Source organism: Rhipicephalus sanguineus, chromosome 1, assembly GCF_013339695.2.
Source record: "Rhipicephalus sanguineus isolate Rsan-2018 chromosome 1, BIME_Rsan_1.4, whole genome shotgun sequence".
Classification (NCBI taxonomy): domain Eukaryota; kingdom Metazoa; phylum Arthropoda; class Arachnida; order Ixodida; family Ixodidae; genus Rhipicephalus; species Rhipicephalus sanguineus.
The window spans coordinates 235,001,054-235,028,811 of NC_051176.1; the positions used below are offsets into that span (position 1 = coordinate 235,001,054).

At 45.0% G+C, this 27,758-nt stretch overlaps 1 protein-coding gene across 2 annotated transcripts in view; it reads left to right on the forward strand.

The window, feature by feature from the left end:
* LOC119374909 (retinoblastoma-like protein 1) overlaps positions 1-27,758 on the forward strand; it is a 102,600-nt gene that overhangs the window by 24,690 nt on the left and 50,152 nt on the right. The window contains exons 10-16 of one of the 2 annotated variants that reach the window (XM_037645113.2): positions 738-819; positions 2,433-2,576; positions 13,841-13,923; positions 18,849-18,969; positions 21,556-21,654; positions 24,325-24,460; positions 25,632-25,811. In XM_037645113.2, the coding sequence (XP_037501041.1) occupies positions 738-819; positions 2,433-2,576; positions 13,841-13,923; positions 18,849-18,969; positions 21,556-21,654; positions 24,325-24,460; positions 25,632-25,811 (845 nt within the window). The remainder of the gene's footprint in view (positions 1-737; positions 820-2,432; positions 2,577-13,840; positions 13,924-18,848; positions 18,970-21,555; positions 21,655-24,324; positions 24,461-25,631; positions 25,812-27,758) is intronic. The other variant, XM_037645120.2, reaches the window with a different exon arrangement.

A 27,758-nucleotide genomic window follows, 5' to 3' on the forward strand; every position in this document is an offset into this window, starting at 1 on the left:
CGCTTCATGTTAATCTGTGGGTGGGCATTTGAGATAGTAGAGTGCTAAAGTTTCGCTGAGAAAGTTTAACTGCTGACTGTAGTGGTGTAAACAGGAATTTCCTTTTTACCATGCTCACTGTCCTTCCAGTTTTAAATGCACAGAGACGGTGCATTTCTTTTGTTTGTGGCAACTGGCTATTTTTTATTTTTAGAAGTGGCAAAGAAGCGTAGCACAAGCATTGGTAAATGTTTCAACAAAGGAGGCTATGTAGGGACTTTTGGTGAAGTAATTGGCAAGGAGATTATTTACAGTACTGTTGCGCGCTTGTCACTCTTGAAGCTTAGTTACTTTAAGGCAAGTTTTAGCATGTGTTTGAACTGCTCACAGTGTAAAGGAAGCACTGATGAAATGCCTGCATCAGAGTTGCAGCAAAGCACACATTGTGAGCACATATATGTGCAACACTAGCACAGGTAGTAAAACTACTGGCAAATTCTGTTCCCAGGCTTTTTGTGTGGGCTGGTGAAACGTTTTTCTGTTAAGATTTGCTCATATATAGTGCGCTAGCTTGCACATTATTTTGCATGTTCTCAATTTCCTTGTGACCTGCTTCTCTTCCTTAAGGGTTGTGTCCATAGGGGCTACTAAAATGTTGGATGTTGTTTTGGTGTTGGAATGCCCTCTCTGGCTATTTTTGGGTGATTTTGTAGTGAATCTAGAAGCTAGCGTAAAGTATGCAATTTTTTTTTTTTCAGCACGCTTGATCCTTCTCTGGAAGCCAGTGTCTTGGAGACTGTGAAGTCAATGGGGGATGCCTTCTGTACTGCGTACGCTCAGGTAAGGAGATGTACAAGTCGCGCACATTTGTGTTAATTGGTGTTGATCAGAGTTTGATGTGGTGGGCTGGCCATTCCTTTCAAGTTTTTTTTGGAAAAGTAAAGATGCTTCTTGCTTCTCTATTGACTGGGGAGTTGCGTTGTTTTCTTTTTTCAATTTTGGCATATAAGATACTGGACCTTGCAGTCTGAATACTGAATGTTTTTCTGTAATGATTCCAAGGTGGCAAGGAGGTTCCTTTGCAGCCTTGAGCTATGGAGCCTCCTTGTGCATGTTCAAACACATACAGTAGACTCTCAGTAAACGGAACCTGAAGGGACCAGGAAAAATGTGTTCCGTTTAACACGAGTTCCGTTTACTGAGAGATGAAAATGGGTGCAGAATACAAGTAAGAAACCAATCGTGTTAGATGCAGTTGTTCCGTTTAAGCAGCAGTTCCGTTTAAGAGATTTCCGTTTACTGAGAGTCTACTGTATGTATGCCCTCTTAAGAAGTTAATATTCTTTGACTGATTGAAAAAAAAAGAAAGCTTTCTACATGTAGCTTGGGGATCCACCAACAAGCTGATGTTTTGAGCCTGTGTAAACTACACCTGCAAAACACTCGTTACTGTGATGTGGAAACGCATACACTGAGTTTGCATTCACAAAATGTACTGTGCAGTATGTTAAACAGTCAAAACATATCCAGCCCAATAATGATCAGTAGCACGGCTAATTGGGCTAGTTGGTACTTGTTCGTTTTGACAGGATAAGGCGTGCACACGAACACGGACACTAGAAGAAAGACGCGAACAACACAGGCGCTGACTCGCGACTACGATTTATTGGAAAGGAAAGCTTACATATAAAAGTCACAACTGTCACATAATCTGGCTACTCTCGCACAGGGCAGAATGAAAAAGCAAAATATAAGATATACAAAGGGCTAGAAAACAAGTGCCTAAAGTCACACCCTCAGAGTGCTGATGAGATATGAAAATTCTAGTTCTGTTAATGTGATGGAGGGGGCCGGGTGCTTACACGTTTATCCCCACATCTCCTATTGTGAAAGGCCTCTATCAGTTCTCTGGTGGTTTGATCAGAGTGTTTCGATAAAATAGTTGCATCACAAAAAATGGGAGTGCAACCGCACGAGCTACAGTGTTGTGACATGTGCGAACAGTCTTTTGGTTCTAACGATCTTCTGTGCTCTTGCAACTTGGTATTGACACATCTTCCTGTCTGATCTATTTAGATATGACCACAAGACAATGGTGTTGAGTAAACAACGGTATTAAGCAAACATTAATAAGTGTTTTCCTTCTGCTTCAATGTAACTTATTCTTTGCCTAAGTGGTATTTGCAATTACGCTTATAATTGTTGCAATAACACACACAGAAGGCAGGGAAGAAAGAAATGCAAACACAACAGCATGTTTAGATGAGAGAGATTATTAAAATCATCTTGAAGTACTGCACTGTATGCTGCATTTACTATCAAAATCATATCACCGTGTGGTTGGTGCAGCATAGCTTTAGTCACTTTTACACCATTAAGCGCATCTTTACAACAACATGGGTGACACGTGTGACATCTTTAATGTCATTCTGACTTTCTTGCTTTCCTGTCAGCCTGCATCTGACCAGCGAGGTGGCAGTGCACACATGGACTTTGCTCGAAAACGGCTGCAGTTAGGAGAAACCTTGTTCTACAAGGCACTGGAAAATATTGTCAACATTGAAATGAAGCAGAAAAGGCCAAATACAGACCTTGCGGTGAGTGTTCTTGGATGTCTGCATCTAATATGTTCATTCTATGCCTTCATAGTTATTATTAGAGGCCGGATTTTTAGGCACCAAAAAAGCGCGTTTTAGGCGCCAAAAATAGGCAGGCAAATCAGCGTTTTAGGCCTCCAAAATCATAAATATAGGCACAATAAATTTTTACATAAATTCAAATAATTTCAAACAAAGATGTGCCCGACCCGTATCTACGACAGGAAAGTCAGAAATGTTGTTGTTCATGATGGCACAAAGGCGCCAACGGTTGAACACAGTCATGAAATTGTCCTTTTTCCCGCATGGTTCGCAGAACACGGTCTCTACTTTTATTGTCTGGCATGGTGAGTCAAGTGTCCACCGTCGAATCAACACACTCCTGGGTCTCTTTCGTTTCGGCGTGGCTGAGAAGGGCAGCACAGGAGCAGATGCCCATACCACTAAAAGACCGGAAGGGAGGGATTCCTTGTATTGGCCGGGGCTAATCGCGTAGGGTCAATTTCTCCCCTCTTGGTGAACACCCCGAAGAGCCCCTCACCAGGTTTGAGCATATCGAGCTGACAAGTGTAATGGATGCACTGGCCGCTCACGATCACGTCTGCCAAGGTTTGCGACGCTACGCGCTGCGGAAAGACATGAAATTTCAAACTGAACGCCGTTGCCCTTTTTCTCGTAGTCTCGCGCCACCAGATGGAGGGGCTGACGTACAACAATGAGTGGTCCTGCGTAGTTATTTGGGCACTGACGTCACTCACCTACGTAGACATTGATGCTCTGATGTCGCTAACAATAGGACGTGACGCTGCGAGAAGTATTCGAGACATGTGCAATTTGTTTAATCTGTTGCTTTAATGAATGAACGAAAGCTGAGAGAAATAATAAAACACAGAAACCGAATTTAACAGCGAAGCTGTTCAGGCTAGCTGTAATGTGTGCGGCCTACCAGAAAATGGATATGTGCCTATCAGAAAACTATCACCATGATGAACGGGTATGTGCCACAGAAATTGGGTAAATCCCACCACTGGTCAACTAAAGATGAAGACAGTAACATTTAGCCCAACAAATGGCTGAGAAGTGATGGCGGCGAGCCGAAGACCCCGAGTACGTACAATACTAGGGAACGGGAAAGGCAACGGCGGCTGCGAGAAGACCCCGAAGCGATGGAAGGCCTGCGTCAACGACAACGTGCCGTAGATCTGAGAGTTGCAAATGCTTGGTTTCAGTGCGAGGTTCTGTCTCGGGAGTTTGGACATCCGTGTCGTGTCTGTGACAGTCTGGTTTAACTCGAACCTCTGTACGCTGAGGATTAACATAGAAACAACCCAGAATCACCTAGCTAAACCTTGCAACGACCTAGAAGCAACCTAGAAACAACCTGCATCAACTAGCTAGGCCTAGATACAACCTAGAAGCAACCAGATCAGTCTTCAGAATGGTCCAGTATCGCTGTTTCAAGCTTTGCTCGGCTTAGCGCAACTTCGGCAATTTTGTATCTTTTTTTTTACTTCTAATCGCAGCGAGATGCCAGACTTATCTGCCGCAGTTCCGCATGCGTTCATGTTCTCACCATTGCCGCGTCGTGCCAATGACAGCCCCGACAACGCTTGGCGCCTTTTTGGTGCCTTTTTGGTGCATCGTCCCTTACAGCAGTTCTAGCTGTGCGATGCGGTGTAACGATACATGATCCGAGCCAGCCTCTCCAAACGTGTGCGCACTGAGGAGTCCATCCCACAGAAACGAATGCCGAAACGACACAGCTCATCAACGCGGATACACGGGGCTAGTGGCAAGGGTTTCAAGATCACCTTCTCGCATCACGGTTTCTCGGCTCATAATGAACCAATTTAAAACATTCTTGTGGTAAAATGCTCTTCATTGGGCACGCAACAATGCCCAGTGGCTAACTACAATTTCTCATGTGAGCTCGGAGCGGCTTTTTCAGAAGTAAATTACAAAGAAAACAATAGCCTAATGTGCATCTCAATTATTATTTATTTTGATCTAAACCCTCCTTTCCCCTGACGGCACTGTACGGTTTCGCATTCGTTCTCCACCTTCCCGCGGCTGCACAGAGGGACCTCCTGTTCCCTGCCCACCACCACACGCAGGTCTTCAAGGCTGTTCTTGACTTCCTTGGGCACACCGTACTGGACAATCGGCTGCACAAGCCACCCGCCGCGTCCTCGGCAATGGACGCCACTCTCCTTCTTCTTTCTTATTCCCATCTTCATTTCTCTCTCCCCATTCGCCTGCAGACGCTGAGACGGGCTTCCATTCAGGTTCACTGCTGCTAGCGGTTGTTTTTCCCGAAGTTGGTTGAACTAGAGGGCTAGGTTGAATCACGTAGAGTTTTAAAAGGTGAATATTGCCCGGTAACATGAATAACGGTTTCAAACTGCACTTGAAAGGGAAATTTGAGGTTAAATAGTGCTCATATAGGCGCCGTTTTTGAAAATAGGCGTTTATAGGCACTATAAAAACACTATAAAAGCCCTTCTTAACCTCTAATTCATGCTCATATATCAAAGTGGCACGATAGGAGCGCAAGGAAAAAAAATAGGCATTTGCCTAAAATCCGGTCTCTACTTATTATATTGATATGCTATAGTCGCCTACAGGCTCAGAATGCTGTGGCCATGCACCTTAAAAAAAGTCAGCAGATCCCACGTACCGTGGGAATCGATGCTATGCAAAGCATGCGCAGGAAGGTGACTGTGGCGTAATTTTTTACATTGAGCGAAACGTTACAAAATGACGCTAAAGATATGTACAAATAGTATACGAACACACATATCGTGTAGTCACACTTGTGTTATATAACCAGTTGTTTACAGTTGCGTAACAATGCCAACAGCAACATCGGTGTTAACAACACCAGACGCGGTAAGCTGATATGTAGTGCTTATACTTGTCCGTTATGGTGGAGAACGCACGTACATTTCACGAACCCATGTGCATGTGTGGAAGGGGTTCCGAGTTCTCAGGTAGATGGTGGTGAACGGAATGTCTTTGTTACTGTAATTGATGTGTGCAACGCAGACCTCGCCAATTTCGCTGCTTGTCTGTGTGTGTGTTGTGTCTGGCGGGTGGCGAAGTGGGATGCGGCCTACGTTGAAGTTGCGAATCGCCATGCTCTTATATGTGCCCACGCCTCCACACTTGCAATGAAGCCACTTGCTGTGGACGACACGGTGGGCTCATCACTCCAGGTTTCAGAAAGTGCTAACACGCCAGTTTCTGTGAGCACAGCGTCTTTTTTGAGGTTGTGCACATGCACAGACTGTACGTTGAGAGCAGCGAGCGTGAGGTCATTGTTGTGGTCGTGGCATCGAACAAAGGTGGTAGCCCGGTCCAAGACAGTGTCTAGAGGCCTGTTTGCTAGCCAGGTCATGTCGTCAACAGACGGTCTGTTGATAGAGCCGGCGACACGGTGGAACCTGAAGTCACCTTTTGCGTTTATAGACCGTCGAGGCTGGTAGCCCTGTAGACCAACTTCAGTGGTTGGAGCTTATCGTATCCGTAGACTACCTGGTCGTATGTGGCTCTTTGTGACTTATATAGAGTTATGGTGTTTGCTTGCACAAGGGGAAACTGTGTCCTCTTACACAAGGTATTTTTCTGGCGTATATTCTGGTGGTTGTGGTTAGCATTACCACGGGCACCCATTTCAATTCTATTGAGGGGTGTGTGGTAGTGATGTGCTTTGTTCTGGCTGGGACGACAATGCCTACCGTGGACGTTGGAAATTCAAGCCACAGTTGCCCGAGGTTGCCGTGTTCGTCATGCTCAATGTACCACAAGGTGCCCATGTTTCCATTAACGTCGATGTTGGCCATGATCATGTACAGTTTGCCGATGCTCAGGCAAATTGAGGCTGGCAGGCCACCCATGTCGCTTGCGTTCATCTTGGCCACCTTGGTCAGGGCATCCCTGTGTACCTGCTCGTTCTTATAGCCAGTTATGTTATTGCATGCGGGATGACATAACATGTCTGCAGCGTCGAGGCAATGTGTGTTACAGCGGTCGATGTCCACATTGCTGTAATATAGGCATATGCCGTCAGGGCACTTAGCGGTAGCTTCTTCCCATGTCACAAAGCAGCTCTCAATCAATCTAATAACGTCATACTCGATCAGCATGAGGCCATCATCTAGCCTCATAAGAAATGAAGAGAACACTGCGTCATTCTGGCGGACCACGTGGACGAGTGGATGGCAGTCAAGTGTCTTTCAAGGGAGTTCTGCCTTCAGCTACCTCACTTGCCTTGCGTTTCAATTTGTATGTTCACGGTTATTGTGTTGATTGAGACTGTGAATCACCTGTGGTACATACAGTCAACTGCCGATTTTTCGTACTTCCGATTTTCCGGACATGCTTGAAAATTCGGACGCTTTCGCGGCACCATCACCAGCCCCATAGACGTCAAAGTCAGAAATTTCGGACGCTGAAACTCTTTGGCGTCTGATTTTTTGGACTTTCTGTCCAAACTGCAGGTCTGAAAGGCATTAATTGAAGCCCCCACTGCTGCCATGTCTATCATCTCGTAGGTTCGAACCAGCGCTTTCGAGAGTCAATCTGTTTGCGATAGTAACGGAGCCCGAAAGTCAGCTTTGCCGCAATGCCGAAGTGTATGGGGTGAAGCATAGCAGAAATTCAAAGGGCCCGCTATCATGGCGCCGTGCGGCAATGTCTTTACAGATGAGCAGTGGAAATGCACGGAGGCGTGATGGCAGTAGGTGGCAAACGCGCCAGTACGGTTTAATTGCTGACAACCCTTACGATATGCATCTTCAATTAACTGCTCGGTAGTGCATGTGGCCTAGCGCAGCTACATGCGTACTGCACGCATTTAACAGGCGAGAACCCAAACGCACTGCACCGCCATTCATGCTGCCTCTTTGCGCGAGACCGCTAAGTGCGCCGCACAGACGCGTTGCTTTCACGAACGAAAACAGCTTGCCATTGTCGCGCCCGTGTGCAATCAGGAATGGAGTGGGCATCACGAACCCTTTCATGACAAATGCGTGTGTATGGTACAGAAACAGTACAGTGACGGCGTCAGCTTAGTTGGCGATGTGCTGCACACAACTAGAAACAATCGGCTTCACACGGCTGCAAATGCTGCATATCAGCGGAGATCGGCTATGTGCGCACACGCATCGGGGAAAGCCGGACGAGTCGTCCGCTCTTCCGCCACAGTAGTATTTGTGTTCCGCGTCATCGTTTCCAAACTCTCCATGCGAAAGAGGCGTAATCTATTCCGCACTTTGCTGGTATCAGTGGCGCTCATCATGAGACGCAAATTTGCAAGGGCGGTCGGCACGTAGTTAAGGGGGGACATGGCACTTAGGGAATGAAAATCAACCAAAAAAATCTAGTTTTCGCTGGCCATCTCTGCATGTTCCTGACATCATTGTGCACCTACTTACAAATTTTCATTGCTGCATACCGTCGTCTTCTATTGACATCTTACTTTAAAAAAGCAGAACCGTGCATCCTGCCCTTTAAATTGAGGGCAAACGGCAAACAGTTTTTCATGCTCTTCCTGTAATGGAGGAGCGATATCTTTTGTTCTGTCTGGGTTATCATTATGATTTCTTTTTCGCTTCTAAGATAAATAGATGCAATGTGTCGTAAGGCAGATTTTGTTATAGTACTTTCTTAACAAAAAGTTCTAAATCAAGGTTTTGTTTTGAGTATCAATTGGGGCGTTCTTTATATCGGGTGCAACAGCCCACAACTTTGCTCTGAAGTGCCCTAGAGCAATGATTTATACTTTACGACACACCACAAACATTCTCAATGTATTCTGCGGATTGTACATCGCTGTGCAGGTTGTGGTTAATTAGCTAATTAGGCCTTAAACAAGGAAGTAGGTGTCTGTGATATCCTGGAAACTACTTACCACAGGAAAAAAAGCAATTGGATATTTGAAATCAGCACACAAACATTCTTAAACTCTGCAAGTTCCATCAAAATCGATCAAGAATTTAAAAAAAAGCTTCAAAGTGCTACGTCTCCCCTTAAGCAGGGTTCGCGGCAGGTACCGAATGTACTGGCGAGAGCCTGAGCGCGCACAAAAGTGCCTGATAAGTGTACTGGGAGGCATTAAAGCTATTTCGGACGGGGCTATGGTGATTTGACCGCTTAGAGCGGAATAAAAAAAAGCATGAATTCGTTTTTTGGACGATTTCGCGATCTCTAGGAAGTCTGAAAAATCGGATGTTGACTGTACCCGCATAACATGAACTGTGGTATGCGGGTATGTGCCACACATGACTTACGGAAAGGGTTTCATGACGTACGCGACAGGTGTTTTGCGTTATTCATGTCATGACCAGTGAATCGTGTTCATCATACATTGATCCCCTCCTATGCCAATTTTGGTATATTAGAAGTACAAGCTATGGAGATGACCAAAAGAGCGCCCAGACGTAGACGGCTAGATAGATAGATACAGTATAACCCCGCTGATACGTTTTTCATGGGACCGTAAAAAACAATGTAAGAGCCGGGAAACATAAGAGTGGTGAGGCATGTTGGCCGCGTATTCGCTGTGCGCCGCTGCATACGAATTTGTATGTGCACACAAATAAAAATTATCGCGGTCACCGGCATCAACACCCGCTACAAAGTCAAGAAGTGGGAAAAAATCAGAAATGAGAATAGTGGCGATAAGCGCACTATTATATTTCAAACCTTTCGCTTGAAAAAATCATGCAGCGTTGCCTGGCGCATTTTCTTGCGACCGATCATTGCAAGGCGTTTCTCAAGCACTTGCAGTGCCATGTCACTTTCGACGTTGTCACTGCGCGCGAAGCTCTGCAACAAATCCAGCGCTGTTACGGCCACAAAAAGCATTTCCTACAATAATGATAGCGATGAGTCCACCCCGCCACCCAGTCAACGCAAACAGGAAGACTCCGGGCAACAAAAACTAATCTTGAAGTTCGTACTTTTGTTGAATGGGCACAAAAAAAAAAAAAAGAAAACTTGGACGCTTGAGCTTCGCCTTCAAGAGCAGACCGCATTGGCATAATCTGGCCTCTTGCGCATTACCTTCTCAACTGCTAGCCTAGCTTCAGTTCTCGGTGCATGCCTCAACCATGCCGCAAGGAAACGAACTTCTGTGGCGTAACATTGGCCGTTTCAAACTAACCTAGAATGTCTACTGCAAGTACAGTTGCGCAATGCCCACTACACCATAATTCTTCCTTTTGCAAATCAGCCAAGAGCCTACTACGTGTCCGTTAGGCAACACGCGAACCAACGCAGCTACTCACTTTGTTGATGCTTTTGCAGCTGATGCTAATTAAATATGAGCACTTCGTAATGGCCGGGCCTTTTGTTCATGCTTTTGCAGCTGATGCTAATTAAATATGAGCACTTTGTAATGGCCAGGCCTTTAAAACACCCACGCGTTGCGCAATTCACCTGTTTTGATGCCTGGCGCGATTCTACGCTTCTGCCTAGCAATATTAGATGTGTTAAGGAGACTCCTCCCACTGCATGACATTCATATAGTGTTTTTTTTCCGAAGCAGTTTCAAGCAATGGCGTGGCGCGCTGGTGTTGAGGACACCTTCTTGCCACGCAGAAGGCCTCGGTTTTATTCTTACTCGAACCGAAGATTTTTATTAATTTTATTTGCATCATTCTCAATTTTTTGGTCACGGAAAACGCTGATTTTTCGCTCAGAACTGCCGATGCTGGAATTTCTGCGAAACGAGCTCTTTAACGTTATCACGTTAAAACCAATTTTCAGCACCGAAAAACGTCATAGTCGTCACGTTTAGATGAAAATTGCAGATCTCGGAGGTTGTGTTTCTGCTGGCGGGACTTATAGATATCGCCCTCATTGCTTCTGGCGGCCATTTCGATTGTCAAGCTACCAAGCGAACCAAGTCAAGCCGCATGAAAAGTAAACATGGCTGCCTGGGCAGTCTCGGAGGGCTGGTTTTCGCAGCGTACAATGCTTCGCAACGGTCCACAGTTGCAGCATAATAGCGGGGTTCCCAATGCATTGGATCCTATGGGAGCTATGCCGGGGCTGGCCTAGAACGACATAACAGCCAGGAAAACGCAGCATCCGGAAACGAAACAGCGGTGTTCTATAGATAGACAGACAGACAGACAGACAGACAGACAGACAAAGAAAGAAATGGCCAAAGTGCCTGAGGTGAGCTAAAAAATGCTTCGCATTTAATAAAACTCTTCAATGTTGACCAACCTTTTCTCCTGCTTACAATGCTCATATCTTATGCAGTATCTTAACTTCAGGGGAGAAAGGCTTTTTATCCTTTCTGCCCTGAAGACGCACAGCATTGCAGATATTCAACCAAATCAAATGCCCTGTTTGTGAGGTAAATGGTGTGCCATTATGGAAGGTAATGTAAAAATAATAATTTTCTTTGTTCCTGCTCCCAAACAAACAGAAACAAACAAGTATCAGTGAGAGAGACTGTAATATGTGAATTACTACATATAGCAAATAATAGCAAGTGAGTTTCTGTTTTTCCCATTCCCTGGAGTTGCAGTTTAAACGCAGGCTAAATCTTCTTCCCCTTCTTATTGGTGTAGGGGGTACAACCAGTGTACAGTCTCCGTTGGGGGGCGAGGTACTTGTCCTTTGGCGATGCATTTCCTTTGCAGAGATTCACAGAAAATTTTACAATTGTTTTGTGAAAGCAGACATTGGAATTTTAATGTTGGAAGTGTTCACTCGTGGCGTAAAAAACAAACAAACAAAAGACAAATCAAGTACCACTTATGGTCTCTGCACTTCCTAGTGTGGCATTGTGTTCTAATTTTTTTGTACTGTGCGGTTCGCATATTGATTTCTGTTTTTTTAAGCCTATTCATATGTTATTTATAGGACATTCATGTGTCAACAATAACATGTGTGTTGGCTGCATGGCTTTATTGCGTTCAGTTTAAGAAAGCATTTGTTCTGTGCAGTATTTCAAAAAAGTTTGATACCAGTCAAACTGAAGGCACATAAAGGATTAAATTTGTTTATTTGACACATTTAACAAACAGTTCTACAACTCCTATGACTGTTTATACCATGTGCACAAACTCGTGAATCTGCATTAGAAATTCGATTTAATCCCGTTGTGCAAATCACACGTGCTGTTTACGCAGGAGAACTTGTGCAGAAAAAGTTCGTCCATTCATGAGCTCCACTGATTAAATAGTTTGCTTGCATTTAGACTGAACATTGACCTTATAGCATTTAGGCTTGCTATTAAATCTTTTTTCTTGAGTCAGAAACAAAATAGAAATAAGCGGCGGCAACATGTTCCGCAACAGGCAAAAGCTATGAGGCGGAAACACAGTAAAAAGAGAATGAGGTTATTGAATGGAAATTAAACCAGCCTTTGATTGCATTAGAAGTGCATGCACGTAGGCAGTATGGTGTCAGCAAATGTGCACTTCATGTGGTTCCACTGCACACGTACTGCTCTAGGTTGTCGCTGAGGCCATTGTACGTCAAGAAACGAAACGAAATGAAATTCATTCTGCTTAAGATTTGAAATTTATATTCCAGCGAATAATGATGCAGCACTTTGCAGGTGATGTTACAAAGCCGTTATGTAAGCCTGGACATCACTTCATTGTATAATTCATATGCAAAAACATTAGTGACTGGAACCCTCATTTGGCCTCATCCTGCTCTGCCACCATTGTATCACTCGCTTTTCATATAAACAAAAGTAGAAGTTACAACTAGAGAAACCCAAATAAATTCTCCTTAAACTAACAAATATTGCAGTAGTCAAGGTTACGTGAATGTTCATGCTCCATTGCTGGAATCATTGTACTAACACAAAGGCCAAATGCTTCCGGTGTGGTATTTTCTGGTGACCGCTTTCGGGGATACTTTCACTCTCTCGAGATTTCACGGGTTTTAGAGTCGGCATGTCGGCATCCGTGAGCGATGTTTCTGGTGCACTGGCTTAGCACAATTGGTGGCACAGTGCCAGACTGCTGTGGGTCATAGACGCCGAGCGTCTGGTGCAAGCGTAGGTCGGCAAACTCATTCATGAGTCAACTCACTCGGACTCACTCAGACTCGGATCGAGCTGTGAGTCTAAGTCTGAGTGAGTCCGGGTGAGGAATATTTTGGTGAGCTCGAGTCCGAGTGAGTCCCGTTAAGAAAAATTTCAGTGAGTCTGAATCTGAGTTAGTCCAATTCAGAAAAATTTTGGTGAGTCTGAGTGAGCTCCACTTTTCTTGCTGACCTATGGTCCTATCTACTCAACTTCAGCATTGCTATCATCCTTATGTTGGCTCAGGTTTGTACTCACGTCTACTCACACACACCTCAGTGTACTAGCATACATGCGCCAGCTCAATATTGATTGAATAAAGGGTTGAGTTATATAGGGGGGGGGGTGCCTTGACCCCCCTTCCCCATGAACTTTTACACGGTTCTTGATAAAACTAGCTCGTGTGAGTCTTCGTCTTTCAATAAAAATGTCCTTACTGGATTGCAACCACCGACAAATCGTATTTGAAAGTGTGAGATCAAAAGGCACCATGTAGAGCACATTATGTGAGATATCGGTGTTGAAGAGCATTGACACCACGATTGAAAAAGCTAATTATGCGCTAACGGACTCATGAGTCGACTCACTCAGGCTCAGGTTGAGCCGTGAGTCTGAGTCAGGGTGAGTAATATTTTGGTGAGTTTGAGTCCGAGTGAATTCGGTTGGGAAAATTTTTAGTGAGTCTGAGTCCGAGTGAGCCCTAAGCACAAAATATATTCCTAGAGAGAGTCTGAGTGTTCTCCAGTTTTTTTTTGCCAACCTATGGGTGCAAGTCTCGTGAAATCTTGCACAAGTGAATGTACCCCTGAAAGTGATCACCGAAAAATACCACCCTTGTTAATTTTCAAAAATGCACTTAAATGTGTGCCCTAGCCAAGGAAGAGGTTTTAGAAGAATGCGTGCCTAATATATGTGTACATGTAACGTGACTAGCAGACAATGTGAAGAGGTATCCATGCTAAGTGTCGTAGAAGCAAAATCTGTTACGTGGCAGCCTTGCTCATACTGACTATAATTAATAGGCCATTCATTTATGTGTGTCCAGTTGCTCTTATGATGTTTCTCGTGCTTGTCACGCCAAGAAATGCCTTTTGTGTACTGCGTACTTCAAAATATGTCATCAAAGTTTACCAATTTGCATGAATTTTAGTCTGCCATTTGGCATTGCACTAATGAGTTTTAATTCTGTTTTCTTTTTACCTTACAGGCACACCTAAGTCACAGCATCTTTCAGCAGTCACTTTTTGCATGCTGCCTCGAGATCGTGATGTTCTGTTACAACTCACAGCGGTAATTGTTTTCTTCATTCTTTGTTAATGCATTTGACTTCCATTAATCCAACTTCGATTAATTCGATCTCGACTAAAGGCCGTGGCTGGCACCCAAACATTTGTGTGGCACCAGAAGTGTACGGGTGCTAGCAGGGCACCCGTACACTTTTGTTGTTTTGATCCTGAAATTTGCCTTTGTCAGATTATTCAAAGTTGGTCGGTCATCTTACACATGCCACACCTTAGTACAGTTAAACCTGGCTATAACAAACCTCCATAGAACGAATTCCTCGATATTACGGAGTTTTCGTATATGCCACCATTACTCCATAGAAGCACATATACTTATGTGCGACCTCTATGTAACAAAGTGGCAGTGGGAGACACCTTTGATATAACGAATTTTCGCTGCCGACAACTTAGGGATTTTGCCCCGAATTTTGTCATTTTGGCACGAGCAGGAACTGCATGCATCTTCTGCAGCTGCCCCGCCGACGGAGCACGAAGCGGCGGAGTTGCTCATGGCGCGCTCGAAGCCCCAGCGACTGTGAGGCGAGAGTGAGCGCTCGTTTGTATGTGTGGGTGAGCGTGAGGTGAGCCTGCTCCCCACGAGCCGGCGTTCTTGCCGCCGCAGGCCTACGGGCGCATGCACGGGCGTGCCTTTCCCCCCCTCTCTCAAACCTCATCCAGCCGCTCGTGAGTGCCACCACGCTAACCACGCCGGCTTTCTTTTTAAGAAAAAAAAACAGCTTTTGTGGTGGCAACGCCACTCTTCAGTTGTTGCAGTAGTCTCTGAACTGCACTTCGTTAACGTGATGCCACTAAAAAGCAAAAAAACCTTCCTCCATGTCGTAACACCTCGAGTTTGTGCCTTGAGTTCCGTGTGGTTACGGTTTGAGTTCACGCCGCATATGGAGAGCGCTTTTCCGAATATTCAGTGGTATCCGTGTCGTTTGCTCTTCGTTTTCGACGCCGTGCGTGCGTACGTTGTTTCACTGCGCGTGCATGGTGCAGCCCCTGACGACGTGCAGCTTTGTGTGTGTGTGTGTGTGTGTGTGCGTGTTTTGCGGAGGATTGCACCATTACTACCAAGGAGATGTCAGATTAGGCGCTGGGGGAAACTGTCTCAGACAACGATGGATCTTCGGAGGTCGATTCGTCATGCGCTTTGCCGTCTTGCACCGCGCCGCGGATTCGTTAGACCGTGGCATCCACGATTAGCTTGGGCAACGCGCTGTCGCGATTCCGGAGCCAATCTCGGAGGCCAAGGCCAGACGATGACAGAGCAGAGCTAGATTGATGTCCTGCGAACGTCCAGTATTGCGATCCCTTACAAACAAGAAATAGAGCAAAGTAAAGCAGTTTTTTGCCGCTAAATAAATGTTTAGAGTGCGCTCTGCCTTCAGTTCCCTTTTTGTTTAATTTGTGCATTTCTTTTCCAAATTTTCGTGCTAAAACTGCATATAACGAAAACCTGTTTGTTACGGATTTTTTCGGGAATTTGTCAATTTTGTTATATCCAGGTTTAACTGCACTTAGACGTCGAGTTCGCGCAACGTAACGGTACACATTACAAGCACACCTTCAAGCAAAATCTATTTTATTTGTTCAGCTAGTGGCAACAAGACCCATCACGTGTCCTTGACATTCCAGAGAATCGCACACCTTGCGGATGGACTAGCAAAGTGGTTAGCCTGCTATGGCGTGACGTGCCCATTCGCTTGCGAACACGCTGAAAGTAAGCCATTCGCTCGAAGAAAAAAAACGAAAAGAACGTGCTCAAGGTCATGACGCCTGTGTGACTTAACTTCTTTCCCTGTGCCATCCCTCCCTGCTTAGCTTCCAGCACGTTCATCGGGATGAGAGAAGAGAGAAAGTGCTTACAGTGTGCAACAAACCCCTGTAACTCCGCTCGTAGTCAACAGATTCTAAAAATTTTTGCTGCAGTTGATTCATGAGGCAATAAACTCCTTTGATGAAGCCATTCGATGATTACTTGGATAAGTGTTGCAGTTAAGTAAAAAAATATTACTGGTAAGTTTAGCAAAGATCTCAAAATACTCTGCTGTCTCATTTTAATTATTTGTACAATTCTAACATGCCCTGAATGTAATGCGAGCTTTTATGGTCGTAGTAGAAAATAATGTGCACTTATTAAATAAATGTGCACCTGACTAAGGAAAGAAAGCATGTAGCATGCCTCTGATACTGTCAGTGAGAAGTAGTGAGATGAAACCTTCAGCTACTTTATTAACACATAATATCATAATATGCATTGTCATTGTCTCAGACAACTTTTTCAAGTTTTGTTGCTATCTGGACCGTAAGAAGTTGCCCTCCTTGTGATCCATATTCTTTGAAATTCCCCATTACTTGAACTATTCTGATGCAATGGCGATCAGGATAGCATTTAATGCTGCAAAGCAGGCGAGCCTCTAGAGTGCCAAAAACATGTATGTTACAGCATCAGGTGCGCGCATGCTGCTCATTCAAGTTTATATTATTCAGTGAGGCCCGATTTTAAGACCATAAGAGTGACAAAACATTAACGTGTGTAAATTTTGTGTGTCAGCTGGAACTTCCAGAAAATCTACTGTGCACAAGTACGAGATCAGCGCTTTTCAGTCATCAATTGCCTTTCACATACAGGGGTAGTTTGGGTACTTCTTGTTTTCACTGAGGGAATAATGGAGCAACTTCCATTTTAGGTAAGGCCATTTCATTCTTTAGAAAAGCCTGCCTCAGTAGTACAGAGGTTACGGTGCTCAGCTGCTGACCCGAAGGCAGTGGTGCGATCCCAGCTGCAGCAGTCGCATTTCGTTTGGAGGGGAAATGCTAGAGGCCCGTGTACTGTGTGATGTCGGTGCACATTAAAGAACATGAGATGGTCATACTTTCTGGAGGCCAACACTACAACGGGCCTTATAATCATATCAGGGTTTTGGCTTGTAAAACCCCAGATATTATTATTATTCTTTACATCTTGCTTTACATCTTTACAACTTGCTTTTACATCCTACAGTAGTATCCTGTGCAGTTGTTTCAGCACACGGTTTCTTATGTATTTTTATATGCCTTGCACCTTGCGTGTGAAATGCAAGAAGTAAGGCACTACTTTTATGTGGCTGCATTCTGCAACACCAAGTGTTCCATAAGAGATTTGAAAGAACTAACTACCCTGATCGCCTTGCAAATTTTTTGAACTGAAAGTGGTTGAAGGCCGTTTAACTCTTTCGTTACCACGCCTATTCAAATCGATCACCAGTTATCGATGCTTTGAATCGGCGATTATGGCATGTTGAATTTGTTTCTCGTGTGCCTAGCACCTCCTACTAGTCAGTCTCGTCACTGAACTTTCAAAATCAGTTTGAATTTGCCCGTTTTAGCAACGTAGTGATTTTTTACAGACCTTTACGCGAACCACTGTGCGTGTGTTGTAGGGAAAATGCGCTTGGCTGAAGAACTTGGCAGAAATGCGTGTTGCTCGGGGTTATGCTTCAGTAACATCAACGTTCTGTAATCAAAAGAATTTTTGCAAGTCAAATATCAAATTATGGTGTCTGCTTCGCAATCTGACAGTGTTGAGCGGTAATTATGGCCTTAAATTTACACCAGCTACTCACTAGAGAGCTGTTGTTTGGAATTGAGGAAGATTTATGCTACCAGAAATTATTTCCGAAGGTCCGCCGCATGTATAACGTGTGGACTTGGCCTTTTCAGCCAGTTTCCCACAGCTTCGGTTTTGCTTCTGTTGTTATATCAGACAAAGGGCCACATCCCGTGTCGCTAATCGCTCCTATGGCGGCGGCGTCACGCGTGCATGGTTGTGCACCTGCGCTGCGAGAAACGCGCACCGCTTGAAACTATCTTGCCACCGCACCTGAATTTAGTGACGACGAGCTTCGAGTCCGAATATGACATCACGTCAACTTCAAGCTCTGATGGCGACGATGTTTTGCGTCAGCCTGGGACACGCACAGCCGTTCAGGGGTTGGTTTCGTTTATGGCCTCAAGTGGTCTCCTCCGCCGTGCGTGCGTACTGCTGACCTTTGTGCACAATCTTAGAGCTAGTCTGGTTACGTGCGAGGCCAACACGTCGCTGGGGCCCGATGTGCTGGCGCCGGCTGCAAAGCTTCTCCTCACGACAAGAAGGCCGCCGGAGCAGATCTCAGCCCTGCACTACAGAGCGGCGCGAGACGTTTTAGGACTGCACATGATTTCGTTCGTTTTTTAAGGCTATCTGTAAAAATACGAATAAATATACTTGGATGCATATTTTGGAACGCAGCCTATGTGGAGAGAGGTGGCTCATGGAAAGAGGTGATGCCAGATGAACTGGTGAAGTTCATTGCACATCTGATTTATATAGGTGTTGTTCACATCGTGCCCATCCATCTATATTGGAACACCAGCAGGCTATTCTCATAAAAAAAAGATTTTATGCGAAAAGTGCACGAGTGCACCTGCGTCTCATGGAAACCAGGAAATGCTTCACCGCATTGCACGAGCGGTGAAGCATTATCTCGGCTCAGATTTTTTTTCTATTTTAATACTTACTTTTCAAGCTGGCAAAACTCTCTTCCCGAGACATATGAAAAATAACCATTTTCTCGCGATAACGAAAGAGTTAATGAGAGCATGTGCGATCATGCAAGCAGTGGTTTAGCTGAAGTAGCTGTGTTTTACGTGTAGGTTGTGCCAGTACATTCCTGTGCTTGTACTTGTTAAACTGTAGTAATTTCTTCACTGAATGCTTTTCTCATGAATGTGCATGTAACAAAAGGTACTGTGCTAATTCAAAGGGAGCTTGATGTGTGGCAATGCTAGTATAGTTTGGACTGCTTCCATTTACCACAGCATTTTTCTGCATCACAGTGACTGTGACGTCAAGTAAGAGCTTTGGCATTTAGTGCCTTTACAGTGTTTATGTGATTGACTATACAGAGATTTCCCGTGGATCTTGGAAGTCTTCAATTTGATGCCTTACAACTTCTACAAGATCATTGAGCCTTTAATCCGTGCTGAAGAGGGCTTGTGGCGAGAAGTGGTGAAGCACCTTAATCATGTAAGATTGCAATTTTGCACTGTGCTTTAAGGGGAGATGCTCCTCGAAAAATGGCGATTTTTTTTCGAAAAAGTTGAATTTGTGTTTTGTTGTGTTTTGTATTCCCCCAAGCCTCCTCTTTAATATATTAAAGAATCAAAGCTAAGAATCAACTAGAAGTTGAGAAAAAGTACAATAATAGCCCTCGTGGTGGCTCGTGAAAGCGCGAATTTACCCAAGTTTCATGCATGCGTCATATCGATCCGCGGCGTTGCGGGCTCTTGAATTTTCGCGAGCATGTAGGCCTAACCCTCTTCTCCCAGAGCCCACTTTGACAACGCGGCTTTCTTGCTGAAAGTACAGAAAAAAAAAATCTTTTCCCCACCGTAGTCTAGCGTAGCATCCACCGTAGTCAAGCTTTCAAACATGTTTTTCTCAGTTCTTCGTTTTGCTGCATTTTTAGAGTCTGTGCACTAAAATTTGTGCCCTTTATGTAGTCGGATCGTAATGAAATTTGGCATGCTTATAGTTTAACATGTCCTCAATTCAAAGAAACAACTTTCACAGTTTTCCACAAGCATATTCAGCAAGATGATTTGATAAGTTTCTTCCTTGAGAATGGTAAAACTGAAACTTCAGCATTGCAATTTTTTTCTAGGCTAACACACATACGTTACCCTATGTTTTCTTGCTTTATTGAATTCCTCAATTCGTTAGGAGCAATATGATCTATTTTTTTAGTGTTTTTGGGGCTCACTATTGTTAGCTAAGCTTGCACAAAAATGCACTGTTTTCACAAATGCATTGTCTGCAAAAAATTAACCAAATGAGCTAAAAAAAAATAAAAGCAGATTTCAAAAGCGGAGCTCAAACTCTATAAATGGTGAAAGTTTCATTGAGCTGTGACAAATACTTGAAGAAAAAATTTTTCGAGGAGCGTCTCCCCTTAATGTGTTCCGTTGGAAAAGTAGCGCTTTTTGGGTGGTCCAATAAATACTTCTTTTGTCATTAGCAGAACACATGTCATACTAAAAAAGTGCATAGCACCACCTTACAGAGGAAATTCTTTTTACTCTACTACAATTAAACCTGCATATATTGAACCCGTAAAAAAAAGGGGGGGTGGGGGAATTAGTTATATATATAGTGTAATCCTGTATAAAACTTTTAAAGAATTTACTGTGATTCCAGTGAGAGTTTCGGTGCACCAATTCGCTTCACGGCACTGCTTCACAATAATGCAAGCAAGCTGGCCTCACGGGAATACACGGGGATTTTTTTGTGTAGTTTGTAGTTGAGGGGTGTGGTTTATACGTGGGGCGGGTTATATGCGAGAAAATATGGTATTGATGTAAACAGCGCCTTAGCACCTTCATATGCAGCTCTCTGTGCTCGTCAAATGCCGGAAGTCTCTATAGTCCGCCTTGGCCCTAATGTCAGCTTTCTTCAATATCGTACTCGGCATGCTTCTTGGTATGCTGTGCACAGCAGCGATATCAGACATCTGTTCTCCACGTTTCACTGTGTTGATTATCGCCAGCTTTGTGGAGAAGAGCAGGTTCTTCTGTTTGACCGCAGCCACAGCGTTAACAAAGGGAGTGGAAGAGCAAACTGCGACCCTGGCGACTGCGCATGGGGACGGACACGATGATGAGGAATCATGGCAGAAAGGGCGGGATTGCAAATGGTAGTTTGGACTCGCATATGTCTGACGCTGCCCTCCTAATCACACCACTTGCTCTCCCAAATGCATGTGGGAAAGCCCCCTTCCATTCGGAAAACCCAGCTTTTTGAGGGAAAGGCAACTGTAACTGTATGGCGCGTTTCACGCTGCTCGATGTTCAATGTATGAAGTGCTCTAGCTATTTTTGTTCAATGTAGCTGAAGATGTTCCTATGCTATAATGTTAAAGCGTCGTTGTAATTGAATATAATTTGAATAAAGGATAATTCAATTTATCCGAGTTTGAAATAGTCTGATTTGACTGTATTGGTACCAATTGCATGGAATGGCAAAAATCATCCAGCGCAACCATGGAGGCTACAACCAAGAGAACTTGTGGTCAACACCAGATAATGGTTTTCACCGCCCTATGTTAAGAGTGCCTGTGACATCTGCCTCTCTCAAAGCTCCCTGAGATAAACAAATTCTGTGTGCACTGGTACGTAATACGGTACGGAGATCTGTCAGTGCTGTCATGTGTAATTCTGTGTGCTTGGACAATTTCACAGTTTCTTTGGGCCTCACATTTGTAGAGTACTTTATATGACTTCGTAAGGCTCCCTTTGGGAGCCACATACGGATGCAGCATTGGAATCGGTAAAGGGGCGCCATCTCCATGAAGGTGCAGCGCAAACATCGGCACCATGATGGCCAACTTTGTCAGCGCTTTAAAGACCCCTGCGTGACGGAGAAGTGAAAAAGCGAAACGGCAAGAGTAGTGTTTCTTTTGCTTGTTGGATGCCCCTATTAGTCCAGGAACACTTCAGGAGCGGGAAATTCGAATTCGGAATTGCCGGTGGCAGGCAATTCATCGGGATGGATGCAGACATGAATGTGTTAAGTGAGTCTTTTTTACTTGGTGCTTACTATTGCTCTGTTTTGCAGATCGAGGAGCAAATCCTGGAGTGTCTATCTTGGAAAGATGACTCACCTCTGTGGGATGCTATTGAGCATTCTGAACAGCCTGTACCAATGTGCAAAGAGGTCTGTTGTGATATACTGCAAGCTATTAAAGTCAAACCCGTTTATAATTGAACTGAGCTACTTTAATTTGACTTTCAAGAAGTTTACTTGCAAGAAGGGTCCATTTCTGTGTTTATGTTGCGCTGTTTTGACTAAGAAAGGAATAGAAGCAGGAATAGATAGTGTTTCACTACACAGTGCATAAACTGAAACATGCTTGAAAGGTTTCCGTAATGATATGCACCAGAAAGTTGGTCATAATACAGTGAAACCTCGTTAATACGTACCTGCCGGGAACGCGGCATAACTACGCACTAAACAGTAGTACGCATTAGCCACCAAGTACAAATATGCCTGTCCTGGCGTACGCCATCGCCGCCAGCAAAAAAATAAATGGAGTGCCACAGCAAATATTGCCTAAAGTACCCACCGCAAAGCCTTTTCTTTCTTTTTGCCAAAGTGGAGAAAAGATCCCAGCACTCTCGCACGACCACCTGATAGCGCATGGTGGCCGTAACACCAAAGGGCATTTTGAAACTATTACACGATCCGGGATACGCAGTGCCCGACATAGCGACAGAACGGACAGTGTCTGCATTCCGTGATATATGTGTATGCGTCTGTACCACGATCTGCTACTAAACAAAAACTGACACGCGGTACAGCCGCGTGGGGCCGATCGTCTCCTGGGTAGTTGCGTGCAGCGCGTCGCTTACTCGGCTCACGCCGTCACTACCGGGTCGCTTGCTGTACGGCATGCGCGCATTTGACGTGGGAGTGTTCTCCATGCCTACTTCGCTTCATGCTGTGCACAGATGCGGCGAGTAGCTTGTTCGGAATGTCGTGCTTCCTCCGCGACGCTGTAGCGGTCCTGGCAGCGGACAGAGGCGCGTTGAGTGGTCGCATAATAAAAGCATGCAGTATGGTTACAACAGCGCTACGCTTGCTGTACCTGTTCTGGCCCGCTCACGCTAGCGGCAAGCCTGCCGCAACGGCGCGGCGCTGCAGAACGTGCCGCCGTCGCCGCACGCGCGAGAGCTGTCCAACTTGTACGGCAAGCTTTGCCGACGAGCCTCCGAAAAACATGGCCGCACTGCCAAAAGCGGTTGTCGTCCACCTCGAATCTATCAAGTGGCTGCTGTGCACTCTGTAGCATGTAAGCTCCGAACTGATGCTTCCTCTTGCTTTAGATTCCTGACCTTAAGCTTCGACAGCAAAGTAGTCATGCCGATTCGGCCCCGTTTTGGAGATCCATACTCAAATAATCGATGCTGTAGGCTTAGCGAGTCGAGATGGGTGCTTCCGAATGCTCGGAGGACATAGATTATGCGTTTGTTAGTTGTTTCTAATCCTCCATAGCTGGCGCCACTTGACCTGGCACCAGCTTGGGGACATTTTATTTCGTTGTACGCGACTCTGTTTTTAATGCCGGACAGACTAAAACGCTCTATTGATTGCTGGAACCATGCCTGGCAAGACACGGACGACATTCGCACTTCTAGCGTGAAAAACGCGGAGCAGAAAGCAAGCAGCTCGAAGCGTCCTGCGACAGATGCAGACGACGCGGAAAGACGAAAACGGACGACATGGCGTACCGTAGTCATGGTAACCGCTCCTCCGTTGCTGATTGGCCACGTAGCTCTCCGGCAGCCGGAAAACAGCGAGAAAATGGGTCTCGGGCCTATCCTCCGAACGGCAAAGAACGGCTGACATGCGCAAATGAAATCGCTTGTGCACGGCAGCCTGAGAACGACAAACAGCGAGCTGCCGTGCCGCTAGTGTGAGCGGGCCCTACCGTACGCGTGCTTTTAGCGTGATAGCGTCAATGCAGCGAAATTTCGCGGCATCCGCGACCCGCAACGCTCAACTCTGCAACAGCGATCTGCTTTCGTTTCTACAAAGCGGTGCGCACTTGAACACGGCCCCGCACGAGGTGGCAGCGATCGGTGGCCCAGCGCGTTGAGGTTGTTGCCTAATAAAAGTGTGCAGTAGGCTTAAAGTAGCGCTGCGCTGCAAGCGTGCCCGAGCAGATAGCTGAAGATACTTATTATGATAAGGTTATCAGCGCTAAGTCATGCCGGCGCGCTTGTTGGTTGCCGCCGCCTCGCCTTCGTTCTTTCCCGATGCTTACCTGCAAAGGCATCGCCGCAATCGCGTGGAAGTTGGAATCGGTGATCGACCGATCTCCGCATTTCTTGAAAAGACGGGAAACCTCTGGTGGCACATTGTGCTGTCGAGAATTTCAGCAGTGCTGTAAAATTTTATGCCACAAAAAGTTATCGCGGTACGCAGGGTACGCACTAACCGGTAGGCATAGGGTGAACCACTACGGCTTAAGCGGTCATCGAATGCATTGGGCTCTATGGGACTCGGTCGGGGATTCGTCGCAACTACGTTTTAACCGTTAGTATGTTTAAAGCGGGTACGTATTAATGAGGTTTGACTGTAGGTGGTTAGGGCTGCCTTCTGAGATAGCGTTAAGTACTGATTTGGGCAGTAATGCCACAAATGCTATTTTTGAGGACTAAGTGCTTACCCCACACCTTGCTAATTCGTTTATGTATTAGGTAAAGTGCAGTTGCAGCCAGCTCAGTGTCAAATTAAATTTTTTTCCTTCTGGAAGCCTGGCAAAGCTTGAAAATACAAAGTATTTGTTGCATATTATGTACTAATGTTGTGTTGGCCGCGCAGGTATTGCTTCAGCGGCAGATCGAGACATTTCAGGAGGTTGATGGAAATGATATTGGTGAACCACATACTCCTGGTGCCCATTTGCCACTGAAAGGTCTGAGAGGTGACCAGGATGTTTCCCTGTCAAATAGGAAGGGTAAATATCTCTGGGCATGTTTTGAAGACCGTACCCCTTTCTGTGGGTCTTGTGATTTGGCATGTTGTCTGTTGCCTGCTAGGGAGTCCTTATAATCTGCCTTGATAATGTGTAGTTGCTTACAACAGCAATATTGTATTGTGGTATGTCATTTGTTAAATGCTATATTTGGTCCCATGCTTTTTAACCCCTTTTTCATGTTTTTTTTTCCCCTCAGTGCTTTCAACTGAGGATGTATTTTTCTTCTGAGCCTGCCAGCAATTGTCTCCAATATTGAGATCCTTGTCTCTACATTTTTCTAATGTTTCTAAGTTTTTCAGTAGTAGTAATACAGTTAATAATCATACAGAACAAATTAAAAGCATTTCAAGGTATATTGCAAGAAATGTCATGGACACAGCAGAATGAAACATAATCTTTACATATAGTGCCTACACTTTGCTAGTAGTACAAGAAGCTGTCTTTTACATCACTGAAAGCAATGCAACGAGTAGCCATTGCTCGAACTGCAACTGTTGGCTGCCTCAGCTTTCCTATTTTCACTTTGCCATTGCAGTTGCAACCAAGTGTAACATTTTTTCACTGTCTGAGGAAAGGAGCAATGGTGTCTGTGCTTTATGTTACAAATTATTTTAATGATATGACTTCATCATATAAGTATTGTACTATCATCTATGATCACTTTGTGAAACTGATAGGACCAGCTCTGTTTGTTAAAAATCTGGTGCAGTTCTGCTGTTCTACTGGGCAAAGTTTACTTGTACATAATGAAACAATTTCTTGTAAGATCATACTGACAAGACAAAATTATCAAGAAAAAAAGTGTGGGAGGGGGTTAAGAGGAACACTGATGTCATGCGCTGGCTGTCAGGTATTGTTTTTACTTTGTGTTATTGTGTGACTGTTGAACAGCATGCTACTGTGTTGATTCCACATGTATGTTTAGCATAGGGAAGGAAAAAAAGGGACTATATAATAAAGGGAACCTCACTAGAAAATTTGTGTGAACTTTTTTATGAGGCATGCATGAATGATGTTACATCTTGTGAGGAACTCCCCTGCCAGCCTTCAGACCATTGTGGACGGGGCTGCATCAGCGCTGGACAGGCAGTTTGGCAGTTTGTGGCCTTGCCTGGTCTCTGTGTCTTTGACGTGGCGGCCTTTGATGCAGACGTGCCACTTTCACCTGTGTCGGTGGCGGAGCGGTTCCAGTCTCCAGGCAGTGCAGTGCGTCGCAGGCTATTTGCACCCAACAGCACAGGAGGTGGTGCTAGCGCCCCCTTACAGCAGAGCCCCCGGGTGGAGTCGGGTGCCACGGGCCAGACGCGCACCGTGTCCATCACGGTGCAGCGTGAGTGCCTCGCATTTTTCTTAAGCCCCTGTCCCTATGAACCCCACGTGCAACCTGTAGTATTTGCTTACATGGCACTTTCTTATGGCTAGGTATCATTGCTGTCTTGCAGCTCTGGGTATTGGGGGAACCGTGGGACTTGACCTGAATGGCAGTATTCTGGCTTAAAACCCATTCTCTACCAAAACTGGGATATTGCTGGTGCAGTATGCTGAACCTTTAGGTGGAGCTGGTTCATTTATAGCTAGCAGTTCAGTTCTTGAGACTGTTATTAGTTTTTTGGCTTTTTGCTCTGTGGCTATTAGTGGCAGCACATTGGAATCCTTTTGCATTTGTATGTACTATTAAGCTTGTGCATATGTTTTCTTTTGTCAAAGCAAATAGTAAGTAAGGAATAATCTCAAAGCAAATCTGAATAGTAATAGAATTTGCATAAAACTTTGTCACAAGTGCCAGGCATTGACAAATTTTAAAGAAAGTTAGTTCTTTACTTGAGGCTCTCGAGTCAGTTTATTTTCAAAGTTCCGTTAGAGATATGCTTTGCAAAAATGCAAGTTAAGCATTTCTTACAAGTCCAGCATTTTTACAGGCTCTTGCTCACTGTTGTGTTTAAATCTACTTAATATTCCGGGGTGGTTGAAGTCACAGGAATGTTTTGCATTCACCTGTAGTGTGCTGTCACAATGCTGTGAAGTTAAGCCTTGAGTGCAAGGGGCTTATACTGTGTTACGCCATGCTTTCCATCTGCTCGTGAGCTAAACCTGTTCTGCCACCCGTTTCCTGTCTCCATTATCTACTTGGTACCATCATTCTTTTCGAGTTGCATTAATTTGTGAAAATGTAATGCAACACCAATTTGCCCAAACTGCCTCCCTTCTGGGCTAAATCCATTTTGATCTTTAAGTGCACAGATAAATTTGGTAGGCCTGCTCGACACTTTTGTGGTCCTAAGTGTAGTCTGTGCATTATCTCAGGCCCGATCACTGATGAGTGCCATGACAAACATCCTGCGATAATCTGCCATCTACTGCTGCTGTGCCTATCAAGCTAGCCCTTCTAAACTTAACCAATGCTGCTTTGCTGCATTCTTGCGACCAATGCTACGGTTTAGTAACATCGCTGCATGGATGTAAATCTATTTTCAGTAGTTGTATAACTCTCTGGAAACCAAGAAACCATCTTGCCAGTGCAACTGAGAGCTTAGAATAAGAGAGCTGAGCTAGTTCGTAAGTATTCGTTCTAAAAAGACAGGGCGTGCAAACACGGACACAAGAAAGAAGTCTTTTTAGAACACAAGAAAGAATCTTTTTAGAACTGAGAGTATGGTGTGTAACTTAGCTGAATGATGCCATCATCGTGGTTGCCATATTTAGTGATACTATTGTGCATGGGGTATGGCTGAAAAATCAAGCTAGATCTGGCGTCCGAAACATAACTGTACGCAGTAATTTCTGTGGGCTGTATGCACAAATTTTTCCCTACTGTGTTGCGAAGCATTGAATGCAATAGCAACAAATTGGAATATTATACGAAATAACATTAGCAGCTAACTCTTTTAGCATCAGACCTGGCGTGACTCAACAAAACGCTTACGCAAGGAACATGGCCTCTGCAGTGAAAGTGACGTTTGTATTGTCCACCGCTTTAATGAAAACAGTGGTGAGAACACAGCACGTACAAAGGTATGAGCTGTCTGCTAATCCCAGTCCGAGATAGGGCGTGTGTGACCGCACCTGGCCGATCTGGGTTAACAGTTCCTGCCACAGCCGTGTAGCCCCCACCTCAGGAGCCCCCCCTCCCCCCATGGGCCTTTAGCACGACGGAGATGGCCGGTGCTCTTCCTCTCCACTTGAGCCATGATCATCGGTGGCCCTCACACGCTTTCACTTGCACGTAGAACATACGACACGCCAGGCAATGTTATTGCCCTTGGATTTGATACAGAAC